The sequence below is a fragment of the Octopus bimaculoides genome, chromosome 19, assembly GCF_046866305.1.
Source record: "Octopus bimaculoides isolate indiv1 chromosome 19, ASM4686630v1, whole genome shotgun sequence".
Classification (NCBI taxonomy): domain Eukaryota; kingdom Metazoa; phylum Mollusca; class Cephalopoda; order Octopoda; family Octopodidae; genus Octopus; species Octopus bimaculoides.
The window spans coordinates 54,350,922-54,367,308 of NC_142946.1; the positions used below are offsets into that span (position 1 = coordinate 54,350,922).

Consider the following 16,387-nt stretch of genomic DNA (forward strand, 5'->3'; position numbering starts at 1 on the left):
GAGTGGGGGGCTTAAATAAAGTCTATAAGACAACAATTCATAAAAGATAAACAGAGAGAGAGAGATATAGTAAATGACCATTTATGAGAGGGGGGGGAGACAGAAACATACAAATTAAAATGGACAGAGTGAGTCTTACAGGTACTGATAAAGAAGTGAGGGTGGAGAAAGAGAGTGTGTGTGTGTATGTGCATGATTGACTGAAAAGGACAGACAGACAGACCAATTGGTAATCTTTAGTCTGTCTAGGCGGCCAACAAAACATTCAAACTTCATTTTTTTTTTATAGCAAATCTATAATTTCCCAACCCTTTTTTATCTATGGATCCCTTCAATTACTATTTTATTCAGGTGGACCTCAATAGCCATTCAAGGTTTTATATTAATTTACAAAATTCCTATTTTGTTTTTCACATAAATTTGTCATGGTTGAACGATGTAAAATGTTAGAGAAGGAAGCCTAACTCTTTCTTGCAATACATGCCAATATATACATGTAAAGCAAACTATTTTCAGGGGCCCTTGAAATTCTATTGTGGATCCCCAATTTACTGTTGCGTGATCCCTCAACAATCTCATATGGACTCTAGTTGAGAATCACTGGTATAGAGTGTCTGACTTGCTTGGGTTGTCAGAAGCAATAATCTGTGTTGGTCAGGTACCAGTGTGCCTCATTTTAACAATCCAATCCTCTGTTGGTACTGAACTGCGTTGATATTCAGTTGATTTTGATATGTAATGCAAAATACATGTGTCACAGAGCTACTTGCATAATGAAACATGTCTGATTATATACTAATTCCCACATACGCATGATTTCATACTTATGTACATACACATACACACGACTGGCTAAAAAGTCTACTTTGCTACCATGAGGTTTTTCTATCTCACTGCAAGTAACTTTACCATAGCCTTTGTTTAACCCATGCCTTGTGAGTGGATTTGGTAAGGGAGAACTGTATGAAAGCTGTCAGATCAACTGTGCCTGTGACTCAAAAATGCAACTTTGTGACACTGATACCACTTGAGAATTGTGTAACAGTACACGCCTTTGGAATACTCAGCCACTTTGCATGTGAACTGAATAGATTATTTATTGGTTGAACAAATAGATGATCATACATTGAAAGTATTCATCATGTGTGTATGTGTGTGTTCACTCTAAAAATATGCACACTGGATTTATTTTCCATATTTACATATATACACATAAACAAATACATACATAGGCAAATCCTAAGACAAACATAAGGCAAATACAAGCATACATGCACACAAAACATAGAGGCAACTTCAAACACCAGCATATAAATCTCTCTCTCTCTCTCTCTCAAACACACACAACATAGAAACAGCTTCGTTCTCCCACACATATTTTCATCTTACTTTGTCTCTCATATAAAAACATAAACATTTTGATACACCCTGCATTCACATCTCTCTCTCTCTCATGCACTCACACACACACACAACACACACTCCACACCTCGTATCTCACTGTCCACAAGGATTGCTTGATATTCTAATCTTACCAAAACTCTGGTAATCAACACTAATACTGTTCCTTTTATTTCCCCAAGCTTTCATATTTCTTATCTTAATATTTACAAGTGTCTTCAACATAAGCAATATTTTCTTTACTAAAACACACACACACACTTGTCCACTCTCCCTCCGCCTTTATTCTACCCTCATCCACTCCACCACCATAACTACTACCAGTGATCTTTTTTATTTATTATGGCAAAAATGTTTGCCTTCATTTTCAGCAAACAGCAACAGAAATGAAGGCCATGCCATACTTTTGAACAAGAAATCTATATTCATAACGCGGAAGCAAGATGGAAAAGCATGCACATGATTGCCCCACCACACACACACACACACACACACACACACACACACACACACACACATGCATGCATGCACAAACACACACAGCTAAATATAAAAACCAAAACAAAAACTAAAACCTAGAAATAACTTTGAAACCATTTTTTCACTGTACTTGTTGGTTATGCTCTTTGAGAAAGCACTCCTTTCTGCATTGAACTTAAGACATAACTTCTCTTTTATGGATACTTTTCTTCATCAAAAATAAGTAAATGTCCTTCATACTGTAATATGATAGATAAAATTATGTTTTGCATTGGCTATGTAGTTGAGAAGTTTGTTTTGTAACCACATGGATTTCTGTTCAGTCCCACTGATATAGATATTCAATGGCAAGGGCCAGTCATAAAACCACACAAAAAATATGCTTATGCTGCAGATTTTGAATTATTTTGAATGTTTTTCATTGTAGCATTCTTGTATTCATCTGAAGAAAACGTCTTTTTATAATGACATAATGTACTCATTGATCAATTAAAAAATTCTTTAGAAATAGCTGCAATGGATTGACACCAATCCATCAACTGTTACTTATTATTTATGCGCGCGCACGCACACACACACACATACACAGAAGACAAGTCATGCTAAACTACATCTGGTAGTGTTGTATCTGTAAACTTACATCTAGTCGTGTTGCATCTGGACCACGTCTAATGTTTGTGTATCTAATCTACATTCAGTGGTGGTGTATCTAGGCTATATCAAGTGATATCTTATCAAGACTACATCTGTTATATTTGGACTGGACTTCATATTGTGGTGTGTTACATCATGACTATATCTAGATTACATCTATGTGGTGTTGTAAATGCAGAGGTATATCTAAACTACTTCTGGCAGTGTAATTTGTAGACTAAATGTTATTGGGGGGGGGACTTTTGTCACAGCTGCTAATCATTCGTATGGTGTAGCTGTGTTACTATTGGGATACATTTGATCTAAGGTATGCCAGGTGTGTCTCTAGAGATGCAGGCATCAAAATATAGTTATACTCTCTCTCTCTCTCTCTCATATATATAAATATATATTATTAGAAAATTGGATGACAAAGGGATAAATGATTAATGATTATCTTATGAACTTCATTAGCTTACAGCTGTTTCTGCTACAAGATGCAGTGACCTCATAGTTGAGTGCCTGAGTAATATTATATTACAGACTGACACGCACACACACACACACACACACACTAATAATTACTCTGTCAATAGTAGCTGTCCCTTTCAATAAGTGAACAGCTATTGTTCAACACTTCTGTTATCTCAATAGTCCTACTGATATCACTTTCATTAATTTGTTACTTTCGTTGTGGTTGTGCGTCAAGAGGTTTCCAGTTTACTTGAATTAATATAACTGACAGAAAAAGCAGATTAAAATATTTAAGCCTGAAATGGTCACAGTTTTCCCAATCTTTTTGTCTCTATAGAAGTCAATTTATTTTTTAAAATGAATTGTTGGTAAATATATTATGTCCCCTATCCCTTTCTGTAACACTGCTGTCCCTCGTCTCAGGTTGCTCATGATTAGAATTCAAAGACATACTCCAGGCATGTGAAGTGATCTATTAATAATAGTATTATATTTAGCACTGATTGTAAATGTTTACTTACCTTCCTCTGGATATTTGATTTTGGTTTAGCTTGTAACACTTATTTTTTTACCAAACTTTATCTTGAGTAAACTTCTTTTGTCCTTGACTTTGACACTGTGTGTATGTGTATATGTTTGTGTGTGTGTATGTAACAGAAGATGGCTCTGATTAAATAGATCTATGTCCAAAGGGATTTCATGGTTAAAGAGCTTGCTTTGAAACCATCTGGTCTTAGGTTCAGTCCTGTTGCATGGCACCTTGGACAAATGTCTTCTACTATAACCCAAACCAACAAAAGCCTCAGGAGTCGATTTGGCTGCTGGAAACTGAAAGAAGCCCATTGTATGTATGTATGTTTGTGTGTACCCTTGTCTTGATAGTGTGATGGATTGTAAAATTAACATCAGACTCCTACAAGTAGTGTTCGTTTCCACTCTTTCTTGGAAAACATTATTACCTTACTTGGAAAGAGGTAAGAGTTGGCAACAGGAAGAGCATCCTGCCAAAGAATATCACTTATAAAGGAAGATAAGGAAGGATGCCACAGACCCTTGTAAAGGCAACCTGTCTAGAAAAGCAATAATTCTAATCCAATTACCATTGCAGCCATTCTGTAAGCCGACGCTGGTATTTATTTCATCAATCACGAAGAGATGATAAGCTAAGTCAATCTCGGCTGCATTTGAATTCAGAACGTGAAGACGGACGAAATGTTACTGAACATTTTGTCCGGAGTGCTAGCAAATCTGCCAGCTCGTCGCCAGAGGCCTTGCTAGACCTTTGACAGCAGGATACAAAATTAACCAGAGCAAGTCAGATCGAGAGCTGTGAGAAGTAAAATATAATAATAGACACACTGCACGCGCACACGCACACGTGTGCCCTGATTTTCACAGTAAGATAATCCTAGCTTGTTAGAAGAAAACTTGGCTATGTACCTAATTAGAATTCATTGCTGTGTTAACGCGACATTGGTTACTTTTAACTTGATCGCATCATCAAAGATTTCACAAACAACTAGGGTTAAGATGCACGCGCGCCTGCACACACACACACAGAGTAATTGTTATGCAAACTGTTTATGATGGGCAAATGCCATAAACTATTTGTAAACACTAGTCCTAACTAAACGATTTTTATTGGGGCAATTATAAATACTGCAACACGAGCATTCAAAGAGATTCTATCTTTACATAGGTTTAAATAATGGCCTCTCTCTCTCTCTCTCTCTCTCTCTCTCTCTCTCTCTCTCTCTCTCTCTCTCTCTCTCTCTCTCTCTCTCACCCCTCCCTCCCTCTGTGTGTGTATTAATATTTTTCTTTTCACTTCATAAATGAATTGTTGCCTTCTCTCTTGGAAGTATGTGTTAGATATAACCAAATACTAGTTTGCGTCGCTGTTGTTCCAATGACTTGCTTAGTCAGTGACATATATCATGTAATAGCAACATCCCGTTCATCTAGCCCAGGTTGGTAATGATAGACCAATATATGATGAACGCCGTTTCAGCCATGACTACCCCTCGTCTTTTATTCAGTATATCTAAGACTACATTATTCAATGTGCTCTACATATATTTAATGACAGATGTAAGGGAGATTAGATTTGGCTGCTATTTCTAACTCTTGTGCGACCCCGTAGAGGCTCCCCTCCATTGGCTCGTAGCAATAACAACACCGTGATGATGTAAATGTTATCAAATAGATTTGCTGCTGCTTTCAATGGATTTATTATTTATATCCTGGTGTTTATCGAAATATGTCTACATTGTGTGAGTGTCTGTATGGGTGGTAGCAGATATGTGCATTTGATGCTGTATATTTATTGGACAATATATGTTGTTTTTCTGCAGATGTGTGTGTGTGTTTATTTCTCTGCGTAATGTGTATCAATATATATATAATGTCAGCATATGCGTTTGTGTGTGTGTGTGCTGATGTGGTAATGTAGTTGCTTAGCCCCAGGTTAGCTCCGATCAAGTAAGACCTGTTATAAAAAAAAGCCTACCAGTCATGATCATCCCAACTTATATTTCCGAACAGTCTATCCAGAACCACGTTATCTAATGTGTTCTTTTTTTAAGATGGTGACTGTTATTTGAGGGTTATTTGGCTGCTGTTTCTAGTAAGTCGAATGATCATGTAGAGGCTCTCTCGATGTGGTGTAATGTAAATTGTAGTCCTCACATCAACGTTGACCTCCAGCAGACCTGTGATCAAAGCCGTTCTAGCCGTGACCACTCTATTTTTTTTTAAGGTATGCAGCACTACATTATCTTACGTCCTTTATTCAAGATGGTAGGATGTGATTCGAATGAGATTTAGCTACTATTTCTAGCATGCGAAATGACAACTTAGAGGGTCCCTCGTTGTTTAAGTCTCGAAGTGTCTGTCTATGAAGATGTTTATATATATAAGGGTATGTATGGAGTGTATCCATGTTCTGAGAATATATATCGTGGATTTTCGTCTATTGTATCGTGCGCGTGCGTGTGTGCGCGCGCGCGCTACACGTATTCGACTTCCGAAATAGTAGATAGATAAATAAATACACACACACACACTTTCTACAGTTTCAGAAATCAGTTTACACATTTTGGTGCAACAGTTCCAGTTTCATCCAACGCTCACCGTCACCACCACCACCACCACCATAGCTACTTTTCGTTATCTTAGCATAATATATTTATAACACTGCTGTCTGGTTCACTGTCAAAATAGAAGAGTTATTTTTATAAAGCACTGTATTTTTGTACCATAGTGTTTGAAAAATAAAATAGATGTGAATGAATGATAGATGAAGGAAGAAAGGAAAAACAAGAGTGAAAGTGACCTAAAAAGATCTGGCCATGGAACCCTAACAATTAGGATACCTATGATAGAAACGACGAGAGATTGGATAATTCAAAAAAAAATTTTTTTTCCAGGATGTTTCTATTCCACTGTATGCTCAGGCGCACCCATACAATATATTTGCTACGAGAAAGTGGTTTAAGATTGCAGCGATATATCAAAAGTTCTGTGATAAATTAGACCAAAAATACATTCTTCAACAAAACTATAAATAGTTTAAAACCAATATTAAGTAGTTTACTCCAAGGATTTTATTTATTTTAAAAAAATATTTTGACGCAACTTACATCAGCTTGCAAACTCCCAAAATACAACAAGGTCACATGTGCTGCCTCAGTGATAGCTATAGTTTCTCTTTAAAATGAAAAACAAATTTCAATGTGAAATTAAAGCAGCTTTATATTTTATGACAATCAGAAAGGTTGATTTTAAATTATTTGAAATGCATATATATAGCTATCATTTAAGAAGTCCTTGGTGAGTGCAGCATTGTATTGGTTTTAGAATATTATTGTTTCTGGGGGCGTTTTTTTGTTTTTTGTGTGTAATTGGGCATATGACTATTGCTGTCTGATTGTAATGGAAACTAGGGGGAAAAAATTCTCCCAAAAACTAAAATGCTTCTCCAATGGTAATCCAGTTATCCGTACATGATTTGATCTCTATTAAAGACATCAGAGTTATATTTTAACACTTGTAGGATTTGAACTCAAAATGTACAGGGACATAACTAAGTACTGCCAGGCAGTTTTGTCTGGCACTCTATTTATTCTTCCTTTCTGCTATCCTTAATAATCGTTTCTAATATAGGCACAAGGCCTGATAATTTAGAGGAGAGGGCTAGTTGATTTCATCCACCTCCAGTACTCAACTCGTGCTTTTATCCACAAAAGGATACAAAGCAGAGGCAACCTCAGCAGCATTTGAACTTAGAGTGTAAAGACAGATGAAATGCCATTAAGCATTTTGTCTGGCATGTTAACGATTCTGCCAGTTCCAATTTTGGCACAAAACCAGCAGTTTTGTTGGTGGTTGGATTAGTCGGTTACATCTACTCCTCCAGTACTTGACTAGTAGATGTATTTTATGAAACCTTGAAAGGATTGAAAAGTAGTCAACCTCAGCCAAATTTGAATTCAAAACGTTAAAAGCCAGAACAAGTATTGCAAGGCATTTCATCAAATGCTCCAATGATGATAATGAATTTGCTTTCTTTTATTGACCACAAGGGTCCAAGGTATTTGAGACAACGCAGCCAAAATACAAATGAAAACAACAAATAAGAAACAGTAGAATGTTTACATTGAGTAAAAGGGTGAGATTAACAATAAACACACATTAATCAATAGATGATAAGAAGAAGAAATAGCAATAACAACATAGAACAAAATAAGGACCAGAAAGGATCCTCCTAATAGGTTGGGACAACTACTACCTCAGGTGATAACAAGGTACCCTGCACACGGTCTCTGACATGTGCTTTCCCTCAGTTCTGGTCACTAGCTTACAATTGCACAATGGGATTTCATTAAACCATGCCACATCATCATCATCGTCACTCAATTCAGTAAAAGAACTTGCTTCTCAAGATACCAAAGATTTCTTATTAAATATGTGATTTCTTTAAAAAAGAAGTAATTTCCTTAAATACATATAATTTTATTTGGTTCTATATTTATTAATAAATTATATATTTCTTTATCTTTTCAGCCCCTAAATGTTTATTGTCACCTTAAAGACTTCTTCCATGATGCAAGAAGATACCGGTGGAAGGAAGTGGGCCGTGATGGTCTCGGCCTTCTTCGTCCAGTTTATCATTTGTGGCATTACCTACAGTATGGGAATATTCCATGTGGTCTTCCGACACATCTTTGCAGGATCCCACTTTGATACATCATGGGTTTCTGCACTTTTACTTCATGTCACTGTTATTTCAAGTCAGTATTTTCTTCCTTCTTTATACTCACCTTTTACAGAGAGAGAGAGAGAGAGTGTGTGTGTGTTTGTGTGTAAAATTTACGTTCACAATGAAAAACAAATATTAAACAAATGAAAATATATGCATACACACATGTATCTATACATTCACACTTAAATATATAGTATTATATTAATAGTATACTGTTGTGTGTGTGTGTGTGTGTACCTTGCTTGCAAATAAGTGAGAGCTGATAACCAGAAGGGCATTCAATAATAGAAAATCTATTTGACTAATTTTTAACTCATGCAAGCAAGCATAGATAGATTGGTATTAAAACAATGATGATGATGACGTGTGTCACAGTATTACATTGATATATGTATGTACACACATATATATATATATATAGTTACAGGTATGACCATATGCTTAAAAAGTTTGCTTTGCATTCATGATGTCATGCGTTTAGTCCCCACAATGTGTTATGGGCAAGTGCTTTTTGCCATAGCCTCAGATCAACCTGACCCTTATATGTAAAATTGGATAATCAGAAACCATACCTCCCTGATGGCTGTATCTGTAACTTGTTAAGCTAGCTTTGTTGCACAGTATCACACTGATTCTGCATTAGGATTATGCAAATGGTACACATATCTGTGAAATACCCACCCACTTACCCTATATTTCACTGCTCAATCAACTGGAATACTCATCACCAAAACAGAAAGATCTTTTTGCTTTTCACTTTTATTGTACATAACTCAACGTTCCGATGAGTATAAAGAAAGCACATGACCATCCTGCAGGTGTTGATTTTATCAAATAAAAAATCATTTGCATACAACAAATAATATGTATTGAGTATTTTCCATTCAATGGATGCTGGTTCTGTTTTCCATTCAATAGAGGCTGCTTCTGTTTTCACCATGTGTATGTGTATGACATATTAGTATTATATATGCTCACCCATATAAGCAGTATTATAATTGAGTTTATGTTTCAAAGCAAGATCTACATAAAATGTTTGAACCAATATTTAACATATCTCCATACGTTAAGCATCTATGCACTACTTTTCCTCTCTCATTGTATAATAGATATGGATTGGTGAATGTTTGTTTATTACGAACTAGGGAAAAATAGTCAATACACTGTGTATACATTAGAAGCTAAAGCTTGAATTATAACTCTAAGCTTATGAAAATATAATGTGTGCTTCTGTGTGTTTTTGTCTGTTTGTCTATGTATATATATATAATCACTGTAAGTGCAGTGGGCTAAATGATTAAGAAAGTTTGCTTACCAATCACGAGGCACCAGGTTCAATCCCATCTTTGACAAGTGTCAATTTCCTCAGCCTCAAGTTGATCCATACCTCATGAATGAAATTTGGTTGACAGAAATTGTATGGAAGCCTGTCAAATGGTTCGTACCTGTAATTCAAAGGGCCAACCTTGTCATACACTGTTACAGTGATACTGCTTGAGAATTATATTAAGGGTACACATGTCTGTGGGATACTCAGCGACTTGCATGTTAATTCATTGAGTCTCGTAGTTCAGGTGATTGACCAACTGCAAACTTATAGCTGAAAATTCTGACCAAGATACATTTACTTTATACGTAATCACTAACTTTCTGTTTACTTAAGCTCTTCATGCCCTATGGACCGTAGGCCATCAATGACTTTTCTCCACTGTTCTTGATTCTGGGCTATCCTCTCCCAGGTTATGTTGGTTTTGAATTGTCATTGATGCATCTGTAATTTTGCTTTTTTTTATTTTTTCCATCCAGAGATACCACTACAACGACACAAACAAATCAAATGTCTTTTTTCGTTTTGTTTCAGGTGTCCTTTTCCGATTTGTGACAGCCAAGTTTGGCAGTCGCGTCAGTGTGATGTTGGGCGGTCTCTTATCTTCTATTGGCCTTGCACTTGGAGTTTGCATTACAGAACTCTATGAAATCTACCTTTGCATGGGTGTCCTTACAGGTAACCAAGCTTATTTCTTCTCCGTTTTACTTATCTATTTATGAATTTTAAGTTTTCCTAATTCCAACAACCCAACTGCTTCTCCATCCAACCAGGGTGAAGCCTTTATTTGATCCTTTAACCTGCTAGGAATAGTTACTAAGTTTTCCTCAAATCACAGCATATCATCTTAAGAAATGAAATGATACACATTGGATTATATAGTCCTAGGTATGTATACTCTTCCTTGCAAAAAAAAAAAAACTGGATGGACATGGTTAGTTTGTCTTTGGATCAGTCATGGCTGATATTAGGGACTAAACACCATCAATCTAACATTTCTGTGGTCATTCAACCTACAAGAAATTGGAGCCAAAATCACCTTCAAACCACTCACTACATTGAATAATGTAGTCTTAGGTACACTATGCCTGAAAACAAAAAAAGTGAGATGGTCATAGCAGGATTGCCTTTGATCATATATTCACTTGATCAAGTGGATATATGATCAAAGGGGTTTTCAAACTGTGGTCCGCAAGGACAAGACGGGGTCTGTGGACAGCAAATACTTTTTATGGGCAATTTGATTTTATATGCTTTTTAATCGAAATCTTTTAATTGACAATAAACCTATTTGGTAAATACTGTTAAATAAATAAATGTAAAAATATATGCTATTTTAAGCAAATAATTATGTATAAATTTCATAAGCGTTTATAAGGGGGTCCCGAAGGTAAAACCTGAAATATAAAGGGGTCCGCAAGTCAAAAAGTTTGAAAACCCCTGGTCTAAACCATCATACTTCAGTTCACTTCAAACAAAGAAAGTGGCAACACCTTCAGTAAAGCTGCGTAGACTCTTAACCAGATGAACAAATTCGATACAATAGTACTAGGCTATTCCTTATTGTTCAATGCAGCTAGCCATAACTTGGATTATACAAGAGTGCTGAAACAGTACCTGCTTGGATATATTATTCCTTTCTATTCACTATATATATATATATATATATGTTCATGTGTACATACATTCACACAATCACCATCATCGTAATGTCTGGATATTTTCATGCTGTCATGGCCTAGATGTCTCATATGACACTTAGTTGTAATCTCTCTTTGCCATCCCCTCTGTAAGTTGTAATACCCTCAGATCTGACCCACCATTTACCATCTATTATGCATCACATGTTCATGTCACAATAATCATCACCTTCATAGTTGCACAAACAGGGTGGGTTTTTCTTTTGTTTTTTGTTGATTCTTTTTTGTTTTTGTTTTTTTTTGTTTTACATATCTGGGAACCCTAATTACAGTTGATTTAAAGTTTGAGTGGGGAATCAGTTAGCTATTGTTGTCAGGAATGTAGGAATCCAAAGACTCGGTTATCTGGCATGTGACTGTATTTCTACTACTGATGGTGGTGGTGATAATAATAATAATAATTCTTTCTTTATTGGCTACAAAGGCTCATACATACAATTCAAAATGTGTCATACAAAAACAGTTAATAAAACGTTAAGAGGGATTACTCATAACAAATGGGGCACAAGAGCATTAATAATACAATATATTAAAATATGCTAAAAATTTTGACACAGATGTGGCGATGGGGTCAGAAGTGTGTGTGTGTTTGTGTGCATTTGTAGTTGTGTCTGTCTCCCTCCATCACTTGATAACTGGTGTTGGTTTGTTTGTGTCCCTTTAATAGCTCAGTCAAAGAGAGCAAAATAATGAGTACCAGACTTGAAAAAAGAAAATTTGTTCAACTCAACCTTTCAAGGTTGTGCTCCAGCTTAGCCAGTCCAGTGACTGAAACAAGGAAAAAGCAAAAGGTGAATGAAATGAGAATAAAGGAAAGCCATTAAAACATGGGTGAGATCCCCGTCAAAGTAGAACCAGGACACTCCATAACTCATATCACATGCCATTTCAATCACTTCCAGAAAATGCGTTCTCCAAAATTGCTCCTCAACAAGTTTGGCTGCATCAAAGCTGTAAAGGGACCCCACATTGTCTGAGCTGAGTGTCATCAAGTGGTGATACACCCCTGACATTGTCTTTGAGTCTGTCATCAATCCTAGGTCTCATAAGGGCAGATCTTCACCCAGTTTCCATGGTGTGTATGTGATTGAGATTACAGAGCACTCTCCTGGACAGGGTACTGGTTCATCACAGGGTTAATTTCCCAGCTCATTTTTGTGGAGGGGACTGGAGCAACATGTAATGAAGTGTTGTGCTCAAGAGCATAGCACACCGCCCAGTCCAGGAATGAAAATCACAATCATATGATCCTGAGTGCAACACCCTAACCACTAGGCCTGGTGACCCCACTCACATCATCTGTATCAACCATCTAACATCTAGGGCACTCTTGCTACTCACCGTCATTTCCAACACAGGTTTAATAAATGTTAATTAAAATTCGTTAGTTGCATCTGAGTACATAGCAACTAAATCCTGTATATAAGAGATAACATTTGAAAACAATTTTAATGCATCTTTTCAGCTCTAAGATGGTTAGTAAGGTGTGGGGTGTATGATGAATTCTGATACAATTAAAAATTCTTTAAATGCAATTACTTCTTGCTAATCGTCCTAAGGCTGAAACGGGAATAATTTTCTATTGTTCCTCACTATTGCTGATTAATTTAAATATATTCCTGTAAGATTTCCTTTACAGTTCTATTTGTGGAACCAGATAATCAATGTTAGAAGGTATTTCTTCAACAACATGGGAACATGCTAAAAGGAAAGAATGGTAAATTCATTTTATGAGAACCTAGTTTGGATTATCTAATTTCGTTTTGTGTGGAGAGAATTATTAATGTCACAAAGGTTTGAAACTTGGTCTGTTGTAATAGCTAAGCAGTTTTTAATATCAATTTCCACATTAGGTGATGAGCTGGCAGAATTGTTACCACACCAGACAAACTGTTTCATGGTACTTATTCTGACTTCATGTTCTAAGTTCAAATGCCACCAGGGTCTACTTAGCCTTTTACCCTTTTAGTATCAATAAAATAAGCGCTAGTTGAGCAGTGAAGTCGATGTAATTGACCCCTGAAATTGCTGGCCTTGTGCTAAAGTTTGAAACCAGTATTAATAACCTCATTAGGGCAGTGAACTTACAGACAAACCAGCTCTTGTTAAATTGATTCTAATTGCAGAAAGCTTTATCGTTTTCGAGTTTCACTTCTCGCTTCCAATTTGAAAATTGTGGATCTGTTAAACAATATAAAATTTCAGTACTTAAACATTGAAATTTTACACTGAATTTATGTTGAAAATATTTTTAAAATATCCATGCAAATGTGTAATGATTGGTTGCTTGAACAATTTCTTCAGATCATGTAATATAACTGATAATGCTTTGGCTGCTATTATATAATACAATCAGCAATAAATGATCAATAAATTCTAGTGGGAAGTAAAAAGTTTGTGGAATTCCTCATTATTGGTTTTTCTCAATTTATGCATTACTTTTCAGAACTGTAATTGGTAAATTACCATATCAAGTCATTTAATTCTATACTAATTATAATGCATCCGTGATTTGTTTTTCTAAAATTGTTCAGTCATAATATAATATGAAGTAAAGTATTTAAGAATATGGCAAAGTAAAATACATTTTATGCAACCCAGATTAAAAGAAAACATTGTCTTGGAAAATTACATAATCCACTACTTGGGTACAGCACAATCTTGTAACCTCGGCTGGAAATTTTGATGAAGGTGATGACAACGATAGTAATAATAATAGTAAATTCAAATTTTGGCACAAGGCCAGCAATTTCAGGGGAGGGGATAAATTGATTACATTGACCCCAGTGGTCAACTGGCACTTATTTTATCAACCCTGAAAGGGATGAAAAACAAAGCCAACATTGACAGAATCTGAACTCAGAATGTAAAATCAAAGGAAATGCTACTAAGCATTTTGCCTGGTGTGCTAATGATTCTGGCAGCTCACTGCCTTAGTAGTAATAATTATAATAATAATAATAATAATAATGATCCTTTCTACTATAGGCACAAGGCCTGAAATTTGGAGAAGGGAGCTCAAGTGGTACTTATTTCATTGACTCTGAAAGGATGAAAGGCAAAGTCGACCTCGGCAGAATTTGAACTCAGAACATAAAGACTGACAAAATGCCATGAAGCACTTTGCCCAACATGCTAATGATTCTACCAGCTCACTGCCTTGATGATGATGATGATGATTATGATAATAATAATGATAATAATAATCCTTTCTGCTGTAGACACAAGGCCTGAAATTTTTTGGGGAAAAGAAGTCAATTACATCAAGCCCAGCACTTGACTGGTACTTATTTCATCAACCCTGAAAGGATGAAAAGCAAAGTGGAATTTTAATAATAATAATAATAATAATAATAATAATAATAATAATCCTTTCTTCTAAAGGCACAATGCCTGAAATTTGGTGGAGGGAATTAGTCAAATACATTGACCCCAGTACTCTACTGGTACTTATTTTTATCGACCCTGAAAGGATGAAAGGCAAAGTCGGCCTTAGTGGAATTTTAATATAAAAACGAATGAAATGCCACGAAGCATTTTGCCTGGAATGCTAACAGTTCCGGCAGCTTGCCACCTTCAAATTTTGCCTCAAGGCCAGCAATTTTGAGGGAAGGTGTAAGTCGATTATATCATCCCAGTGCTCAACTAATAATTGTTTCATCAACCCTGATAGGCTGAAAGGCAAAGTCAGCTTTGATAGAATTTGATAAAACGCCATTAAGCATTTTGCTTGAGGTGTTAACACTTCTATCGGCTCACCAGCTTACTATTATTCATAATAATAATTGCTTATGATTTAGGTGCAAGGCTATCAGTTTTGAAGGAAGAAGGCTAGTTTATAATATCGATCCCAAAAAGGATAAAAAGCAAAGTTTACCATGGTGGAATTTGAAACCAGTTCCTAAGAAGCTGGAAGAAATACTGCCAGGCATTTTTGTCCAACACACGATTGGTTCTGTCAATCTATCACCCTAAAATTGATTTCAGATTTTGGCACAAGGCCAGTAATTTCTGGGGAGAGGGTAAGTAGATTATATCAACCTCATTGCTCAGCCAATATTTATTTTATTGACCCCCAAAAAGATGACAAGCACTTGACCTCAGCGGAATTTGAACTCAGAATGTAAAGCCAGAGGAAATGCTCCAAAGCATTCTAGCAATTCTGCCAGGCCACCACCTTCATCTGTAGCCTTAATAATAGTAATGATGATGATGATAATGATAATGAATTGCTTTTTCCTCTTTCTGTCTGACTAGTACCTCTCTCTTTTTGTTCTTCTCTAGGCATCGGTTTTGGCATCGCCTGCTCACCGTCTATTGTCGCTGTTGAACAGTATTTCCACCGTTGCCGCTACCAGGCACTCAGCACAGTTCTCGCAGGAATTGGTTGTGGAATTATCGTCTTCCCCAATTTTATACGCTACTTACTGGAGATATACGCATGGAGAGGGACCTTACTATTGTTGTCTGCAATCACACTGAATCTCTGTGTGTGTGGAGCAATCATGAAACCTCTCAAGTTTGAGAAGGAAGTCCAGCTGCTACCACTATTGTCATGCATGCCACTACGCAACCCACTTTTCTACGCAATGTGCATTGGTAACTTCTTCTGGAGTTTCGGCTCCACCATCATATACATTTTCCTCCCTTCCTACGCCATCAGTATGGATACTGACTTTATTACAGCAACATTCCTGGTCTCTTGTATTGGCATGGCCAGCTTCACAAGTCGCGTTATCTTTGCATTCATGGGACATAACTCAACGCTGGACGATGTCACTGCCATCTTGTGTTCAGTTGGACTTGGAGCTGTTATAACCGGCACCTGTCCATTGTTATTTAAACATTACTCGGGGCAGATAAGCTATACACTGCTTTTCGGCTTCTACAGTGGTTTTTGGACCACATTTATGTCACAAGTGACCAGAGAGTTACTCGGACCGCATTATATTGCAATTGGCAATGGCTATTTGTCTTTCATGATTGCTCTCGGGTCACTAGGAGCTCCCTGTGCTGGTAAGTACTCAACAGAAAAAATAAATGAACATTGCTATTTTATTTTGTATTGTATTTTTAAATTTCAGATAAACTTGAAAATTTTTGATTTTA

At 36.4% G+C, this 16,387-nt stretch overlaps 1 protein-coding gene across 28 annotated transcripts in view; it reads left to right on the forward strand.

Moving 5' to 3' along the window:
* LOC106875423 (monocarboxylate transporter 13) overlaps window positions 1-16,387 on the forward strand; it is a 135,938-nt gene that overhangs the window by 104,316 nt on the left and 15,235 nt on the right. For all 28 annotated transcript variants that reach the window (XM_089337760.1, XM_014923561.3, XM_089337768.1 and 25 more), the window contains 3 exons: window positions 8,053-8,279; window positions 10,113-10,256; window positions 15,563-16,294. In XM_089337760.1, coding sequence (XP_089193886.1) covers window positions 8,060-8,279; window positions 10,113-10,256; window positions 15,563-16,294 — 1,096 coding nt within the window. In that variant the 5' untranslated portion in view covers window positions 8,053-8,059. The remainder of the gene's footprint in view (window positions 1-8,052; window positions 8,280-10,112; window positions 10,257-15,562; window positions 16,295-16,387) is intronic.